Source organism: Botrytis sinoallii, assembly GCF_014898435.1.
Source record: "Botrytis sinoallii strain Bc 23 chromosome Unknown BSIN_024, whole genome shotgun sequence".
Lineage (NCBI taxonomy): Eukaryota > Fungi > Ascomycota > Leotiomycetes > Helotiales > Sclerotiniaceae > Botrytis > Botrytis sinoallii.
The window spans coordinates 857105-875272 of record NW_024066051.1 but is presented as its reverse complement, the minus strand read 5'-3'; the positions used below and the strand labels follow the sequence as shown (position 1 = coordinate 875272).

The following is an 18168-nucleotide window of genomic DNA, read 5'->3' as shown; positions in this document are numbered from 1 at the left end:
CTTTTCCAAAACAATTCAATCAAATTCCTTTTATATATTGACAATATCACTCTTATTACTAAGTCATCTATTTGGAGAAAGAATGTTATTTGTTAGAAAGAGCTACAAAACAATTATACAAATTCAGCTTAAAGAATACAATCCAATTCGATTTAGCTAAAACAGAGCTAATGCATTTTTCCTCTTCCAAATTAACAGCTTAATATCCTATTACTTTACCCAATTCGGAAACAGTAATACCCCAATCTCTAATTAAATGGCTTGGTATCTGGTTCAATCCGAATCTCAAATTCGATTAACATATCAATATCAGAACAGTACAAGCGAAAAGAGTCTTTCAACGAATAGCTTGCTTAGTTAATATAGAAAAAGGCCTTAGTTCTAAGGTTATAAGATAGTTATATATAACTTGTATAACTAGTATTGCTGACTACGGATTGGAAGTTTGATGGAAAGGCTAGATCAAATTCAAGGATACACTTCAATCACTTCAAAATCTAGTTCTTCGAAAGATACTTGGAGTTTTCAAAACTGCTTTCAATCCTTTCAATGGAAATCGAAGCAGAACTAAAAGCCAGTAAAAATCTGTTTAGACTTAAATATAAAACAATATACCTTTCGATTAATAAAACTATTACCAAATCACCCAATCAATATCGAAAAAGAAATACTATCTCAATACAAATCGGATCTAGAAGTAATAACTACCCCTCAAAGGAAACATTACAAGCCACTTCAATTAGATAAAATAAGAGAATTTATAGAACAAGATTTCAATCCATCTACTCTCAAAAAGATTACCCATTTCAACTTCCCTTTCTAGAAAAGAAATATACCTTACAAAATCAATATTAATAAAGCCTCAAAGAAAATATAGCTACTCTTCACAATATTATATTTAAATACAAAAATCAAAATATAGTTTATATATATACTAATACATCTTTAACCAAAAAAGGAATTGGAATAGAAATAGGGATAATTGCAATACAATTAAATGAATCAATCTCTTATCAAAAACGTTCGAATATGGTATCAATCAATTAGTATATAATAGAGAATTATTGGGAGTTTACAAAAGCTATCGAATATACTAGCACTGTAGCATATGAAGAACAGAAATTCAAGATCTATTCGAACAACCAAGCTGAACTCTATCATCTAAAAACCCCCTCCGATCACCCCGGGCAAGCCTACCAAATACAAGCAATCAAGGCAGCAGAGGATATTAGAGCAAAAGGAGCTGAAGTCTCTTTAAATTGGATTCCAGATCACATTTCGATATAAGGAAATGAAATGGCTGATAAATTAGCGAAAGAAACAATTTCAATACAGGCTACTTCAAGCGAAACTAGTATAGGGCTATTTGGTATAATAATAAAGAAATACGACTCCGATCAATGGCTAGAGATTCTCAATTAATATGAATCTAGATCAAATCAATCAGATACAATCTATTCGAAAACTCTTCTCATAGAAATCAGCTCCAAAATCAAGCTACCAGAAGGTATTAAGCGAAATACTGCTAGCACCTTTTTTCAACTCAAAATCGGCTATGATTATATTAAGTCTTATTTACATTGATTCAAACTTTCAAACAATAAGTATATCTACAACAATATCGAAACAACTATACACCTTCTTATTGATTGCTTAATATATAGAAAAAAAAAAAAGGAAATCTTTAAAGAAATATTAATCTCGAAATCAACCTACAATTTCTGTTATATATGAAAATAGATATCGAATTAGTAATCAAATTCATTAATATTATCAAAATCGCTATTTGAATTTGGCATTTATCAAAAGCCAAAATACAAAACGAAATTGTAGAAAAAGAAGAGACAATAAGAGAAAGAGAGAAAGCCATTTCGGAAATGGAAAGAGAAGAAGAAGGATAAAAGAAAAGATAGAAAAAAAAGGGTTTAATTCTCTCTATTCTATATCTTACTATATACACTTCATATAGTAAATGGGAACGAGTTTTCAGTATTAGTTTTCACTTACCCTATTATTAAAATTCCTAATTTTGTATTTTAAAAGTTATTCGCTAGACCATTTGGCCTAGTTGTCCTATATAGTCATAGACTGAAGGTGGACGTTAATTAAATCAATCAATCAATTAATTCCTATACAAATTTAATGAAAAATGCGGATTATTTAATATCATTTTAAAGTAATCTATCTTTTTTTTATCTCGAAATATACTAAATTCATTGAAATACAAATTATTTAATAAAATCCACAATTTGATATTCAAATATAAATTCAAAATCCGTTTTCAAAAAGAGCGGAATATTCAGCGGATCCAGTGCGGATTTGTATATCCAAACTAGCCCTAAGAACTCTCTCCCGCCTAATAATAACCACATTGCCCCTTCCTTGTCAATTCCACTCATTTTCGAGGCAGTCGCTTATGATTCACTTCAGGTTACCCCCAATATCGAATTCGCCCTTCCGTCTCCAAATTCCCGAATCGATCAAGAGTGTAATATAGCTGGTGGATAATATCAGAAAAAGTAAGCCTCATTTTTCACTTTACTTCTTTCAATTTGATGAACTTCACTTTTATTGCGTAGTTCTGGGGAACAATAGTATTGAAGCCTGGCTCTCTGATGCATTTTTGTCTTGACAATTGAATTTTGGACAGAATATGCAACGCTTTGGATCATTTAGATACATTCAAGTCAGTTTGAGTTGCTCAGCAGTACACAGCTTACTTGTAACTATTCCACGATTGTTGGCTTTTTGGAGGCTCTCAGTACATCCACTGGTATACTCGGCCTTCTAAATCAGGCTGAGTAGCCTTCAAGCTTATCTTGATCTTATTGAATCTTTTTTGGAAGTTGTTGGTGGGAATTCGTGCAAACACGTGATCAAACAGATCGCGCTAGTCTCCTAGTCTAGTTCATTAGTGGAAGCTGAACTTGAGATGCTAAGATAGCTTGATCATTGTTGGTATACTCTTGCTCTTCGTATAGTTTCTCAATTGCTGTGTTGTCATGTATAATGTATTCCCATCAAGAACATACTTCGTCGTGTACATCAGGGGATGAGTGTACATTACGCGAGTTGGACCTCTGGCTTTCACGCCTGATGGTTCAGGCTTGATACATTACGCGAGAGCTCCTGGCGAGGAGCGCAATTTAAATTGTTCGATGGTCTGTATATTGTACGATGAGTAGAATTAATGTAATGGGGATGAAACAAATGTATTTGTACTTCGAAGACTCTGGTGTTGTACAGCGAAATTATTTCTTGTCGTTTGCCACTACTCGCTCTGTTCAACTCATTCTTCTGCTATGTTGAGTGCATATCCTATGCTGTAGTTGAATGTAGTAGTTGAATGCTTAGAACGAAATGACATGATGCGAAGGTCATCAACTATATGTTGTAGCTCTCGTTTTCCGAACTCAGTTTGATTATTATATTATCGTCAAATATTCAAGGCTTTTGATTGTTCAGATTACAATTCAATAATTTAATCGTACACTAAGTAATGAAATTGACAAGACTTCTAGTCAGTTCCCAATTAATATACTATATCAACTTTAGAAGTCCAGCGATTTTATAATATTTTTGAAATGTCATTTTTTTTTAGATCATTTGATGTATAAAATTGTAGAGTTAGATTAGAAGATTATTTTTGTATTTTATAATTCTTAAATTCCAATTGGATCTAAAGTTATATTTGATTATATAATTTTGAATTCTTTTTGATTAATGTTATAAAGTTGTTAGGGTTTTAAAGTTGGTATAGTGTATAAGTTGGCTTGCTAACTTGAAGTCTCATCAATTTCATTACTTTGTGTATGGTTAGAGCTTTCATTCTCCAAGTTGAATTAGATGATTGAAATAGTTTGAAGTAATGAACCGTATTCGAATATTGTATTGTTGTCAAACCTTCAGGGCTTCCGATTGTTCGGATTGTAATCCGACAATTTGAAGCTCTCATTCTCTGAACCTTTTTAAACTAATGGGATAACGTGAATCAATGAACTTGTTTTGATTGTTTTGTTGTCGTCAATATTAGAAGCTTTCAAATGTCCGGAATACACGCCGATAATTGAAAGCTTTCATTGTCTGAGTTCGATCCAATTATTCAAGCATCCGAGTGATTTAAATGTATTATATTGATTGGGATTATTGCTAATATCAAATAGATGACTTCAAATCTTTCCCTAGAAGAGCGAAGGGACATTTTTACTAGGCACATTGACGCTATAGATTTTGTCGCCCCCAACGCCTCGTTAGACCTCGGTAAATTGTCCCTCCCAGCATGGAGGAATGAATTGATCGAATCTTTCGTCAATGATAAGAAGACGAAGGATCCCAATTCGCTCCTGCCATCGCGGTCGCGACTGGAAAGGATGATCCGGGACAAGAAAGCGATCGCCGCTGATCCCGACGTCATTTTGGACGTACCAGAGGGCTACAAGGGAACTCCGGCATCGTATAAAAACTCCTTGAAGTACGACCACGACCTTAATGATGGCGTACTCATGGAGAAGTACATGCCCAGAGGGGAGGGTAAAGACAAGGAGGAATGGAAGCAAGTAGTATTGGGCGAGAAGTTTTGGGCTCTCTTCGCAGAGAATCATTTGCCTGGCCACTTTGGCAGGGACAAATGTTTTGTAAGCGTAGGCTCAAAAAAGTATCTCCCCAAGAAGATCATTGGGAACATGATACTTAGCTGCTGTAGCTCTTGCGGGGGAAGAACGAGGGGAAAGAGGGAGCGGCCAGTCGAAGGAGATGCTGTAGAAGGGCCAGCCGCCAAAAGACGCCGAGCCTCTTCTCTTCCCGCTTTTAAGAAAGATATTAGGCCAGGTTCCGTCGGCCTTCCAAGCGGTCAGTTGGCCAGCCCTTCGTCGGATCTCCCCGCTGCTAGTCCCTCTAATCCTGATGCCGGTGGAACGGCTATCAATGGCGAGAATAGGGAACTCTTTGACGGTCAATCTTATGATGCTCCTTACGTTACCATTTCTTCTACCCTCCCGACCTCGACCCTTCCTTCCGATTCTACTCCGATTCTCGTCCCGACTGCAAATTCTAGTTTTGGTCAATTAATGACAGCGGATGAAATGGATGCCTTGTTTGCTAAATTTGATGAAGATTTTTTCACTCGTTAAACGGTTGTCTTGTCTCTCTGAGTCTCTAGCCCGGGCTACGGTTAATATCGTGCTATATCGGTATGTGAAGGAGATGAGGGGAGTTCAAGACACTGCTTAGCGTAGCGAATTGTCTGTACTGTACTATGTTGTTAATGTTGTAGCCAATTTAGCATTTTGTATATTTCTTTTGTATATTTCTTTATGTTACGTTCTGGTGGCCTCGCGATGTCTTGTGTTGACCTGTTTTTATTAATTTGTAATTCGTAATGTTTAATGTTTGATTCTCAATATTTTGTTTTAATGTTTAGTTTTAATGTTTAGTTCTCAACTTCTAAATGTATCATTATTATTTTTGTATTCTTGTCAAGTACAGTACAGACATTCAGCGACACAACAAATTTCGAAGGAAACTTTTTCTTCGAAATACAACCCGTTCGCGATCGATTTAGATCATAATTATTAAACCAAATTGATTGCAATTGCCCCCCAGTGATTCTGACCAGTAGTTATTGTACTACTATCGTCGGCATTCCGAACACGAAACATACACGAAAATTCGCATAAAATTTTCTCACTCCAAACTACCAAAATAAGAATAAGATCCTCAATATAAGCTCTCTTAACAATCCATTAATACTTAGGGATACAGCTATAATAGAGACTCCTTCTGAAGCCTCCATTATACCAATCACTTATCCTATTGTTGTCTTAAATACCCCAATACCTTCAAGCCCTTCTCCGTCTTCTGAAAACCCTCAATTCGAAATCTCTAGCCCTATTCTATCAATCAACCAGCCAGCCAGTACTAAAAGAAGATTTAAAGAATTCAATCTACTTAGTGACCCCTTTATTACTCAAGATATAATCAATACTATTTATATATTCAATCAGAATAAAAAACGGGGCCCTACAATATCCTTTAGCAATCAGAACAAACAATCTAGAATCCAAAACAACCCAAATATATCTAAGAAAACTATTTTAAAAGCTAGAGACCTTATAGTGCTAGCTTCCTCTCTCTCCCAATCACGCGAAAAACAATCCAAGCTCTTAGATCTCCTAGAGATTTTTAGAAAATATATTGAAAAGAGGAAGCTTACTACAACTTTGAATATCATCACCTCTCAAATTACTTATTTGGAAACCGCTACACACAAAATCGAATCACAAGTGATAGCATTAGCTAAACCTCTTTCGCTCACTACTACTACTACCACTACATTGAAACCAATATACGCTGATATTTCAAAAAAAGGAGAATGGAATTTAGTCCCCAAAGGGAAAAACATTACATCTACTAATATAGAAAAGAAATCTAACCTTATCCAAAAACGAATTATTTTAATCAAGCCAGATTTTCCAAACCCTATCTCCTTTTCCCCCCTAATTATCCGAAACAAAATAAATAAAGCCTTTCAAAAGATCGGAATCAAAGGGCCAGTCATTATAGCAGCAACTATATCCTTCAATAATAATATCATTATCATAACAAATAATCCCTTTACATTACAATTCTTATTGAAGAAAAAAGCGATTTGGAGTAATATTATCAAATTCGAAAGAATCCAAAGGATCAAGAATGGCACAAAGTCATTATTCACAAAATCCCAATTAAAGAATTCTCAGGTACAAAAGGAATGGATCTTATACTCAACAAAATCAAAACCTTCAATCCAGACTTCAAGCCTATAGGAACCCCCTTTTGGCTTACACCCGCCTTTAGAAAGCTTATCAACAAGAGGGTGCTATCATTATTGCTTTTGCTACAAAATCAGAAGCAGAATTAGCTATTCGAAAGCGATTATATATTGCTGGAAGTAGTATAAAAGTAGAACAATTCTACGAATCAAAACCAACTATACAATATCAGAAATGTCAAGGATTTGGGCATCAGGATGCCTATTGTAGAAGGAACCCTTCCTGTGGATTATGTGGAGGCAAGCACATTATATCAGTACACTTGTGTATGGTATGTAATATCAGAGGAAAGTTCTATCAACACTTAGAAGTAAAATGCTCGAATTGCCAAGGGAATCATGCAGCAAATTCGAAAACATGCGAAACCTATCAGGCTATTCAACAAAAATCGAACACTACTCATTAATAAGTCACACTAATATTCGAATCCTTCAAATAAATCTCAATCGGAGTTCACAAGCTATAGAGAATGTTCTACAGCTTGCAATAGAACTTAATATCAACCTCATTATAATTCAAGAACCTTGGATTATTAAAAACAAAATCGATTACTCAAATTCAAAATCTATTATACACTCCAATTTCACACAAACATTACCAAGACTCAATCCTAATTACCGGCCACGTACACTACTATACACATCAAAAACTCTTCAAGCTACAATCAATCTAGCTTCCGATTCTCCAATAGATTCTGATATACAGATTTTCAATTGTCAAAATGGAAACAAAACCTTTCAAATCATCAATATATACAACGAAGCTGATCAAGCTAAAGAGAAAGGTTTCACAATCGAAAGGTGCTTGTATAATATATCTATTACACAAGAAACCATCCTTTTGGGCGATTTCAATGCCCATTACCCATAGTGGGATCCTTTTTCGAAGAAAAGCGGAAACGCTGATCAATTAGCTGAATGGTTTGAAGATCAGAATCTCATTCTTTTAAACGAACCCGGAATCAGCACTTTCTATCGAACTAATCTCCTTAATCCAAGTGTTCTTGATCTAATACTAGCATCAGAGGGAATCTCTCCTCAAATTCACAATTAACAAACGCTTTCAGATACAGAATCTGATCATGCAGGAATACTATTCGAATTAAAAGGAAAAGAAGATCTAAGTATTTCTAATACTGAATCGATAGCTAGATACAATACTAAACTAGCGAATTGGGAAAAGTTCGAATCAATATTTAAATCGGAATCCTTATATTCCCTTATTCTATCTAATTTAGAATTAATCATTTCAACCAAAAGGATTCCTTAAATTTTTTGAAAAACAAAGACAATCATTATCTAACTCTAGATCAAGCAGCAAGCGAACTTATTAGGATTATTCAAAAAGCAATAGAAAGGTGTATACCTAAAATTGTTTCAATCAAAAGGGCCAAACTATAGTGGACACCTGAATTGAAAGATCTCCGAAAAGAGTTAAAAGAAGCAAAGCAAAGAATTGAATCAGATCTGGAGAATCATAGCTCTAAGGAAGGATATCGAATCGCTAGAAACAAGTACTTTCAAGCTATTAAAACAGCAAAAAAGGATCATTAGAATAAGTTTCTAGAAAAGGAGGACACAAAGACAATTTTCAAAGCAATGGCCTATACTAAAGACTTTCAAGATCAAAGGATATTGGATATTGTAATAGAAAGCTTTTTCAAAGGAAAATGCTCTGCTTTCAAATCAATTCTATTCCCACCCCCTCCTATTACCCCAAAACCACAATGGGAAGGGTATAAACAATCCAAGAAATGGGAATGGCCTAATCTCACTCAAATCGAATTAAGCAATGCCTGTTCAGCCAAAATCCAAGGAAAAACCTTTAGCCCAGATGGAATCACTCAAGAGATTATTATAAAGGCTTACAAAGTAATCCCATATATCTTTTTTATTTTCTTTAGTAAACTTATTAATCTAGAATATTACCCGAAATGTTGAAAACAAGCCACAGAAGCTATTCTGAAGAAAGCTTCCAAACTAAATTATTCCCTTCCAAAAGTATATAGAGTAATTGCATTCTTAAATTGTCTGGGTAAAATAAGCGAAAGGATTCTAGCTCAACGATTAGGATATTTAGTGGAAACAATCCATTTCCTTTACAAGAGTCAAATGGAAGAACGCCAAAAGAAATCAGCAATCGATGCTGTACTTTTACTAACTACAGAAATCGAAAGAAACAAGCAAGCCAATAAAAAGACCTCAATATTATTTATGGATATAAAGGGAGCATTCGATCACGTTTCGAGAAATCGACTATTAGATATTTGTAAGAAGCTAAAACTGCTCACAAATCTGATAGCCTGGATAGCCTCATTTCTTCAACAAAGATAATTGAAACTATCTTTTAATAATCAAATCGAATCTTTCAAGCCAATTTCGATTGGAATACTATAAGGCAGTCCGATTTCTCCAATTCTCTTCCTTATATATATCAGGGAGCTCTTTTTATCCAATTCGATCAAGTTTTTTTTCTATATAGATGATATTGCTTTAATCATATATTTATTTACATAGAAAAAGAATATCAAAACCTTAGAAAGAATTACAAAACAAATCTATGAACTCAGTTCTAGAAATGCAATCCAATTCGATTTGGCAAAAACAAAGCTAATACACTTTTCATTATCCAAATTGATAAAAAAATATCCAATCACGCTACCCAATTCGGAAATAATTGTATTCTAATCTCTCATTAGATAACTGGGAATATGGTTCGACCCGAACCTCAAATTCGATCAATATGTTAATATTCGAATCATATAAGCGAAAGGTGTTTTCCATCGAATGGCTCGATTAGTTAATACCGAAAAGGGCCTTAATCCTAAAGCCCTTAGACAATTATATATAGCATGCGTAACCAGTATAGCTGATTACGGATCAGTGATTTGGTGGAGAGGTCAAACTCATTTCAAGAATATGATGCAATCGCTTCAAAACCTAGCTCTTCGAAAGATATTAGGAGTCTTCAAAACAGCCCCAATCCTTCCAATGGAAGTAGAAGCAAGCCTAAAGCCCCCAAAAATTCGATTAGATTCAAATGTTAGGCAATACGCGTTTCGTCTAGCTAAACTCTCGCCAAACCATCCAATCAATATCGAAAAGAAATATCAGCTCAATATCAAACCGATTTGGAAGTAATCCCTACTCCTCAAAGAAAACGATATAAATCAATCCAAATTGATAGAATTAGAGGATCAATAAATCAGAATCTCAATCCTATTTCATTTGAAAAGATTATTCACTTCAACTTTCCCCCATGGAAAAAGGAAATTCCCTTCAGAGTTAATATTAGCAATTCATCAAAAGAAGATACTGCTATTCTTCACAATATCGTTTTCAATTACAGAGATAAGGATACTACCTACATTTATACTGATGCCTCTTCTACTGAAAAAGGAATAGGTATAGGTGTAGGTATAATCGCAATACAACCAAACAATCGAATTTCATATCAACAATAATTGAATATTAATAGCAATCAACTAGTATATAATAGAGAGCTTTACAGGGTTACTAGAGCTATTGAATATGCTAGCACAATTGCCTGTATTGGCAACAAATTCAAGATATATTCGGACAACCAAGCTGGTCTATATCGCTTAAAAACACCATCAGATCACTCTGGACAGGCCTATCAGATTCGAGCAATCAAAGCAGCGGAAATCATCAAAGCAAAAGGAGCTGAAGTATCTCTAAATTGGGTTCTAGGATATACTTTAGTAGAAGGAAATGAGCTAGCAGATAAACTAGCAAAGGAAGCAACCACAATACGTTCTATCTCAAACGAAACAAGTTTTGGATTTCTAGGTATGATGATCAAAGAGTACGATTCAGATCAATGGCTTTTTATTTTCAATCAATACAAACTCAGATCAAATCAATCCCCTTTAATCTATTCAAAGCTATTTCTATGGAAGATAGGATCGAAAATCAAGCTACCAAGTGAAACCAAGCGAAACACTGCTAGCGTATATTTTCAATTCAAATTAGGTTATGGATATATCAAATCTTATTTATATCGATTCAAACTCTCTGATAACAAATGTATATGTGGTAATATTGAGGCTTCACAACACTTCCTTATTAGTTGTCCTATATACAAAGCAGAGAGAAAAGAAATATTCAAGAATATACCACTATCTAAGATCACTATACAGTTCCTATTCCATACAAAAGTAGGTATTGAATTAGCCATTAAATTCATCAATATCACCAAAATCGCCACAAGAGCATGGCACCTGGCCAGGGCTCTCATACAAGACGAGATAGAGGAAGGAATAGTAGTAGAAGAGGAGAGAGGAGAAGAGAATGAAGAAGAAGTAATTAGGGAAATAAGAGAGGGCTTTGATTTCCTTACAATTTCTTGATTTTCACAATTTTCTTATTATATGCAATGCGTATAATGAGCGGGCACTGTTCCCCAGTATTTGTTTTCACTTCCCTAAATCGTATATATCCATTTTTGTAGAATAAAAAGTTATCCGCTAGAGCCTCTAGAGGCCTAGCCGTCCTATATAGTCTTAGACTGAAGGTGGACGTAAATGAAATCAATCAATCAATCTACAGACATTCAGCACAATGAAATTGCTTTTTTTCTTTCGTATTTTGTACACCTAGTTAGTTCTGCATCAATACAAACTGGTTATTTTTTCGAATTATCATAGAACTTCATGTGATTGACATAACCAAGCCAAGCCGTATATGAGTATAGATTTCATAGATTGAGATCACTTCCTCGGATCCTCCAATGTAAACACTATTCATTTGTGTCTATCGCATGTGAGAATCTTTAATCAATCCAAACACTTTGTGCCAACAAATAGCCCTCAGTCCTTCAGGAATATGTGCTAGCAATCAAGTTTATGACACTCACGAACTCTGAATAATTATCTAAACACAACAATCCACAAAAGAACAATGCAAAGAGATTAAAAAAGACCAAAGAATATATGTAGTTCACATGCCTATTGTACTTATCAAGTTATTACAGTTGCTGAATTTGTGAAGTTCCTGCTTGATGGTACAGCCAATTCACTGCATTTTCATAAGAGCCTGAGTGCTATTCGATGCCGGGGATGTATTATTTTTTCCAATTTGAGATAGAATGGCTACCCATTCAGGTGGCTAACTTTGGTAGGTTTCTATTTAATGTAAATTTAGCTAATACAGGAAGTTGCAGATCGTTCAATAACTTGAGCCAAACAAATCATGAATTTTGTACAATTGGTGTGTGTTTTATCTTCAAAATTGAAAGTAGCAAAACACGACAACCCTAACTAACTACAGCTATAGAGCTAGAGTATCTAACAGGTTCTCTGCCGCATATTCATCTTTCAAGCATAGCCGATCCGAGCCGCTCCTCCCCATCCTGCTCGACTGCCATAGTAGCATCATCAAAAATCCCCTGCTTATTATCTCGATCTTTTCCCAGTGCAATGGTTCTGCCGTGCCGTCTGATGCTACAACGGGTAGCACACTAACTGTGGGGTGAAATTGGTTCCTGTCCGCGATGGTGTCGCATCCAAAACTAACGACATGATTTGATGCAAGCACCAAATCTCAACCCGACGAGCTAGTAGGTACGCTAAGACTTCTTGGATGTTGCATCGTGGGTATCGGTTTTAAAGGCCTGTAGATATAAGTAAACGTCTCCCATCGAATTTTGTAGATCATGATTAAAAATTGCTGTCCCTCAAAGCTAAATGCAAGCTTTAGCATTGCCTTTCAATTGCTAGAGATTTCTGCTTTGGTAGAGGAAGAGTTGAAGTCAAAGCCGATGCCTTACTGGCAAGGAATGGAACTCATCGCGGTATGTCCAGATTTGATATCGTAACAAAGCAAGTATAGAACTGACTGATGAATCAAGGTACACATTGAGAGAGAACGAAACATTGATCATTCGATTTCCACGCACAAAGGAAAGATCGAAACTCCGAAACTGTTCCGTGGAAACAATACGATATCGTATCATTGTATCCATGGGCAGTTAAGATAGCCAAAATAGATGAAAAAGATGAATATCAATTTGGAATATGCAATACTTCACAAAAAGGATGTAGTTACAATGAAAAACTCTTCGGATATGGTATCCACTTGCACAACACAAGGCCGAGGTGGTGGCATTTCTCTGTGCATGTCCGCCCACATTGGGTGGGATCACATACACGAATTAACGTGTCCGGAATCTGATTTGAATATATGATATGAATTCATGAATTGAGATCTAGATTGAGTTTCGGTGTCTTCCAAAAATACACGCTACATGCGGTGAGGGATTTGGATAGATCCGATGTAGGATTACGGCGCCTGACGACGACGTGTGTCTCAGCTGCTATCGATTTGCTCTTTAACGCCACGAGATAGGTCGTCCATACTTGCCTTTTCGGATAGCAAATCTATAATTGACTTTCACATGCTGGTAGAGACATGAGATATTTGACGGTTTTCAGCTGAGCATAATCATGATATCTGGCAGATTGGAGGGTTCAATTTGGTCACCGAACGATCCTTGATCACAATTGTGGGGGTTTCGGAACCTAACCGGTTTTTCTGAGTCCGCAAGAACAAATTTTCATCCACCGGGCTGACGGCATCGAAGATCACAGATCAAAGTTTGTAATAAGCGTGAAAATCCTCTCATCGATGACATGGAGCTTTGACCGCCTCGATGAAAAATTGGTTCGGAAGTATGGGCCAGACCCGCGTTGGCAGAGATTTTAACACTTTAATAAAGACCCTTGACTAATTTGACAGCCAACAGATCAACTTCGGAGATCCTTCCTCAAGCGTTCATACGAATGTGGTCTGCATCGCCGTTACGATCGACTTGCAGATCCGGAAGCCATTGTTTATGCTTGTTCAGTGGGGCATCGCTTAGCCTGATATGGGTGCGTTCCGACCCTGCATAAATATCGATGACCTACAGGTACAGGGCATCAATGGCTGAAGATATTGAAAACTGCTTTCTGTTTGGTGGAATAATACGGAATAACTGGGATAACAAGACGATCTAGCCTGTTTGAAAGATATCGACATCATGTAAGAAAATATTGAGAATGATTATCGGGACCACTGTCTGCTCAATCATCAACTGAACTGTGCCTCTTTTTTCTTTGCATGGGACAATCATAATCCGATCGTGGTCTAGAGGAGTCGGTTCTGGCTATTGGAAAGCCGTTATCAGTAGAATCTTCATGGCTGATACAGTGGGTACCCGAGACGAGAGAACGTTTTGGCGCCAAAGATGATATTGAGGCCCAGTCAATATTGATTGATTGATTCGAATGTCTCAAATCGTGTCGTATGTTGTATAGTGGCTTGAGAGGAGAAACCCAATCTTGGCGATGATGTATCATTGTTTCCACGATCGTGATACATGGGTTGTTTGCGGTCAGCGATGCATAGGGAAAGCTTGGTCGAGAAAAGCTTTTCAGAGATCCATCGATCTTCCTACGAAAAGAAAGTATATAAGAAGGCTTCATCAGCAAAGTATTTCCCATCATCACAACACTTCAATCATCTCAAAGATCTTCTACAACAACTTACAAACCCTTCTCAAACTTGTCACTCTTCGAGTCTCTCAATCCAACCATCAAAATGCGTTTCTCCATGATTGCTTCTATCCCTCTCCTCGTCCTCTCCACCCTTACCTCGGCGGCTCCAGCTGCAATTCCAGCAGCAGCCATCGATGCTCGCGCCGCCTCTACCCAAATCTACTACCTCGTTAACTGCTTCAACAACATCACCTTCGCAGCCTACGCTGAGATGGACTACTATCCAACCAAGTCTTTGTCTCTCGCTGGCCAGACCCCAAGCAAGACAGCCATCCTCAGCAAAACTGACTCCATTGACTACGAAGATGGAACTTGGAAGGCCACTACTCCATTCAAGGCGACTGTTGTCATTGACGAGGATGCTTATACCGCCAAGTCAGGTTCTACCGTTGGTAGCGCCACTGTCAGCACCTCTACCACTGCCTTGACCTGTGTCCGTCTTACAAGATTCGTCTTGTATGAGCCAAAGGTTGATGAGCAATGCTACACCGACTATGCTTGCCAGGTAAGCCTTATAAATTTCCCTCGGTAACAGTCAATCATGAATTAAGCTAACCCCAATGAATTAGGCATAGAGAGCCCCTCGATATCTTGAGTTCTTCGATCAGCGCCTGCGCTGAACGGAGGATGATAATTGATTAACGAGCTCAGGCTTGATTTAGACAATAGACGACTTGAAAATGACGACTAGTAATAGATAAATGACGAATGACGGAAAAAAGATGGATGAATGATGATTTGAGAGATTGACGAGTTAATGATTACGATTGGGCACATTCTTTTGGACTTGGGCAAAGGGATATAAATTAGAGATAAAATTGAATAAAGATATTTTTCATTATGCTTTGACCCCTTCTGAGTTCAGATGAATTTTTTTTTGAAGACTGTGCAGAAACATATCTAGGGCCGAGAGCGATAACCTCTTCTCATAGGTAAGCAGGTATTTGGAAAATAGAAAACCTGTCACTTGCAAGGTCATATGTACGTATATGGAATCTAGACCTCAAGAAATGCCTGACTCGAATTTCTTCTCTCCTTTGTTGAAGTTGGGACGAATATCTCAAGAGAAATAGTGACTGCGCATAAACACTATTAATAAGTTTAGCTGGAAAGAGAAAGGCTTCCCCACCAATTTAAAGCTCCAGTCAGTACCCCTTAAATTTTAATCCATTTGCCTCCATAGATTCATGTTTCAGAAAGATTCGACGAATGAAATTCATGAGACGTTCCGTTCGGAACTTCTCATCTGGTTCCACGGACTCTTTCCAAGAAGACGGGACGACGCCTAACAACGCCATGTCCTCCTTCGCCACAAAACTTGGCGATAATTCTAGGAATCAATTCATAGATGCATGTAAACATCTCTAAAAAGTCGTAGTCAAAGAACAGGCGGCGTCATATGTAATATCTTCTTGTAGCTTGGTAATGATATGTCGACCCGTGGTATGGTAATTTTATATATATCTTCCTTCTCGTCATTGTCTTTCATTTTTCCTTCCTCTTCACCCCTAATCCGGCATATCAGACCGTTGACATTCTTTTTTTGAACTGACATTCTTTTTTCTTCGTCCATTTCCATAATATATTCAATCATTCATTATCTGCTTCAATTCTTTTAGTGTATACATTTTTCAACAGACTATTTTGTAATTTATTAACGACCAAGATGAAATCATTCTTTTTAACTCTGGCCACGGGCTTCATGCTCAGTGGTATGGGCCTTGCGTTTCCAGTGGAGGGAACTGACTCCCAAGATCCTGGCTTTCTTGCTTTCCTTTCTAAGCGAGCCATAATAAGTACAGACAACACTTGCGGAAATTCGTTCGCAGGAGCAAACAATAGCTATTCATGTGACGCTACTGTAAACACGGGAGGATGCTGTTCGGCCTATGGATATTGTGGTAACACAACTGGTATGTTGGCGAATCTCTGAATAACTTGCACATAATTCATAGACTAATTTGTACTTACCTAGACTACTGCGGAGCTGGTTGCCAAACTGCCTTTGGAACTTGTACCGGAACAACAGTCCAACCTTCAGAAAACACTTTCACATGCGGAGCGAGCAATGGTGGGCTTTCTTGTACTGGAGGACTTTGCTGTTCTACATCGGGATATTGTGGAAACACAACAGATTATTGTGACGTAGGATGTCAGTCTGCATTTGGAACTTGTACCACTGCTGCTGCCGAGCCAACCACAGGAGGAACTTGTGGTCCAAACTTTGGTGGTGCAACTTGTGGAGGAAACCAATGCTGTAGTGGTGAGTAGACGAGTCCCGATTTGTCAATTTGCTTACTAACATGCTACAAGTTTCCGGATACTGCGGAACCACCCAAGACTATTGTGCTGATCCAGGAAGCTGCTTACTTGGATATGGAAGATGCGACTCAGATGCAACGCCTGCCGGAGCATCAACTCTTAATGTTGCAAGACCATTGACAGGACCTATCACCTACACGGATGACATCTATGACTGCGTGCAAAATAATGTCGTAGCTCTTACTTACGACGATGGTCCATACAATTATACATCCGATCTCCTCGACATTCTAAAGTCGTATGGTTATCAAGCGACATTTTTCATCACCGGAAACAACAACGGAAAAGGAGAAATCGATACTACCGCTCCCTATCCATCTTTGATTCAACGTATGATTGCTGAAGGACATCAAGTTGCATCTCATACCTGGAGTCATTACTCTCTTTCAAATATATCACACGACCTTCGAATGCAACAGATGGTGAAGAATGAGATGGCCTTCAATAACATCATCGGAAAATGGCCAACTTACATGAGACCTCCTTATTCTGATTGTACTGAGGCATCAGGATGCTGGGCAGATATGCAAACTCTAGGGTACCACAGGGTCTATTTCGATTTGGACACCCAGGATTATTTAAACCCCTTGCCATCGCAAATTCAGAACTCCAAGAACATTGTACAGAAAGCACTTGCTGCAACAGCTGTTCAAGACTACCTGTCTATCCAGCACGATATTGTACAGCAATCTGTTGGCAACCTTTCCACCTACTATTTCGATCAAATCAAGGCCAGAGGATGGAAGGGCGTTACGGTTGGTGATTGTTTGGGTGACACCGATAGAACAAATTGGTATCGCTCTCTCACCTCCGGTTCAACCGCGTCATCTTCTGTTGCAGTCTCATCCCAAAGCGCTTCTACAAGCGCAAAGACTAGTGGTACATCAGGAACTAGCGCTACAACTGCCAAAAGTTCTACTGTATCCGCGACTATAACAACTTTAAAACCCACAAGCTCTGTAAAGAGTTCAACGACGGTCAAGCAATCGACTTCGACGACTTTACCGACGCCAACCGTAGTCCCAACCCCGGCGGCAACATGCGCTGTGACAGTTGGAAAATGGTGTGGTAAGGTTACCCCTTTCAACACCATGTTGACATGCCAAAAATCAGCCGCTGCCTGTTATGCAGACACCTTAAAATGTGCTACAACTGCTGGCTGGAAGAATCTTTCAAAATGCGCTGCTTTCACCAAAATTTGTGAGAAGCTGCCACTTTATTGTCTGACATGTGTCAAAGCCGGTTGTTCGAATACGGCTTTTGGTTATTAATAGAGCGCAAGTTGTGAGACTCAATGGGATGACGGGCGTAATAAAATAGTGGAGTAGGATGGTGTTCGCGAATTTGGACATATCTGTCATGGTTCCTTGAGGCGTTTGAGTATCAGATTATCTGAAATGTCGTAGCGTTGGGATGGCAGTCAAGAAATTGTTTCTAATATACTCTTAATTCATGCATTCGGTTTTGAACACAATTGCTACA

The 18168-nt window shown here is 37.6% G+C and overlaps 5 protein-coding genes across 5 annotated transcripts; 4 read left to right on the top strand and 1 right to left on the bottom strand.

Annotated features, from left to right (window-relative positions):
* Positions 1-4163: 4163 nt before the first annotated feature.
* EAF02_010327 (uncharacterized protein) lies at positions 4164-5129 on the top strand (the record flags this gene model as incomplete). The annotated part of the gene is made up of 1 exon (XM_038906375.1): positions 4164-5129. One exon carries the CDS (start codon positions 4164-4166, stop codon positions 5127-5129), a length of 966 nt encoding a protein of 321 aa, XP_038754102.1.
* Positions 5130-12137: 7008 nt separating this feature from the next.
* EAF02_010326 (uncharacterized protein) lies at positions 12138-12348 on the bottom strand (the record flags this gene model as incomplete). Its single annotated transcript, XM_038906374.1, has 2 exons — positions 12138-12264; positions 12293-12348. The coding sequence occupies 2 exons, from the start codon at positions 12346-12348 to the stop codon at positions 12138-12140; spliced, it is 183 nt and encodes a 60-aa protein (XP_038754101.1).
* Positions 12349-12482: 134 nt separating this feature from the next.
* Positions 12483-12806, top strand: EAF02_010325 (uncharacterized protein; the record flags this gene model as incomplete). The annotated part of the gene is made up of 2 exons (XM_038906373.1): positions 12483-12620; positions 12678-12806. 2 exons carry the CDS (start codon positions 12483-12485, stop codon positions 12804-12806), a joined length of 267 nt encoding a protein of 88 aa, XP_038754100.1.
* Positions 12807-14407: 1601 nt separating this feature from the next.
* Positions 14408-14939, top strand: EAF02_010324 (uncharacterized protein; the record flags this gene model as incomplete). Its single annotated transcript, XM_038906372.1, has 2 exons — positions 14408-14869; positions 14934-14939. 2 exons carry the CDS (start codon positions 14408-14410, stop codon positions 14937-14939), a joined length of 468 nt encoding a protein of 155 aa, XP_038754099.1.
* Positions 14940-16030: 1091 nt separating this feature from the next.
* EAF02_010323 (uncharacterized protein) lies at positions 16031-17957 on the top strand (the record flags this gene model as incomplete). The annotated part of the gene is made up of 3 exons (XM_038906371.1): positions 16031-16277; positions 16340-16627; positions 16678-17957. The coding sequence occupies 3 exons, from the start codon at positions 16031-16033 to the stop codon at positions 17955-17957; spliced, it is 1815 nt and encodes a 604-aa protein (XP_038754098.1).
* Positions 17958-18168: the final 211 nt, after the last annotated feature.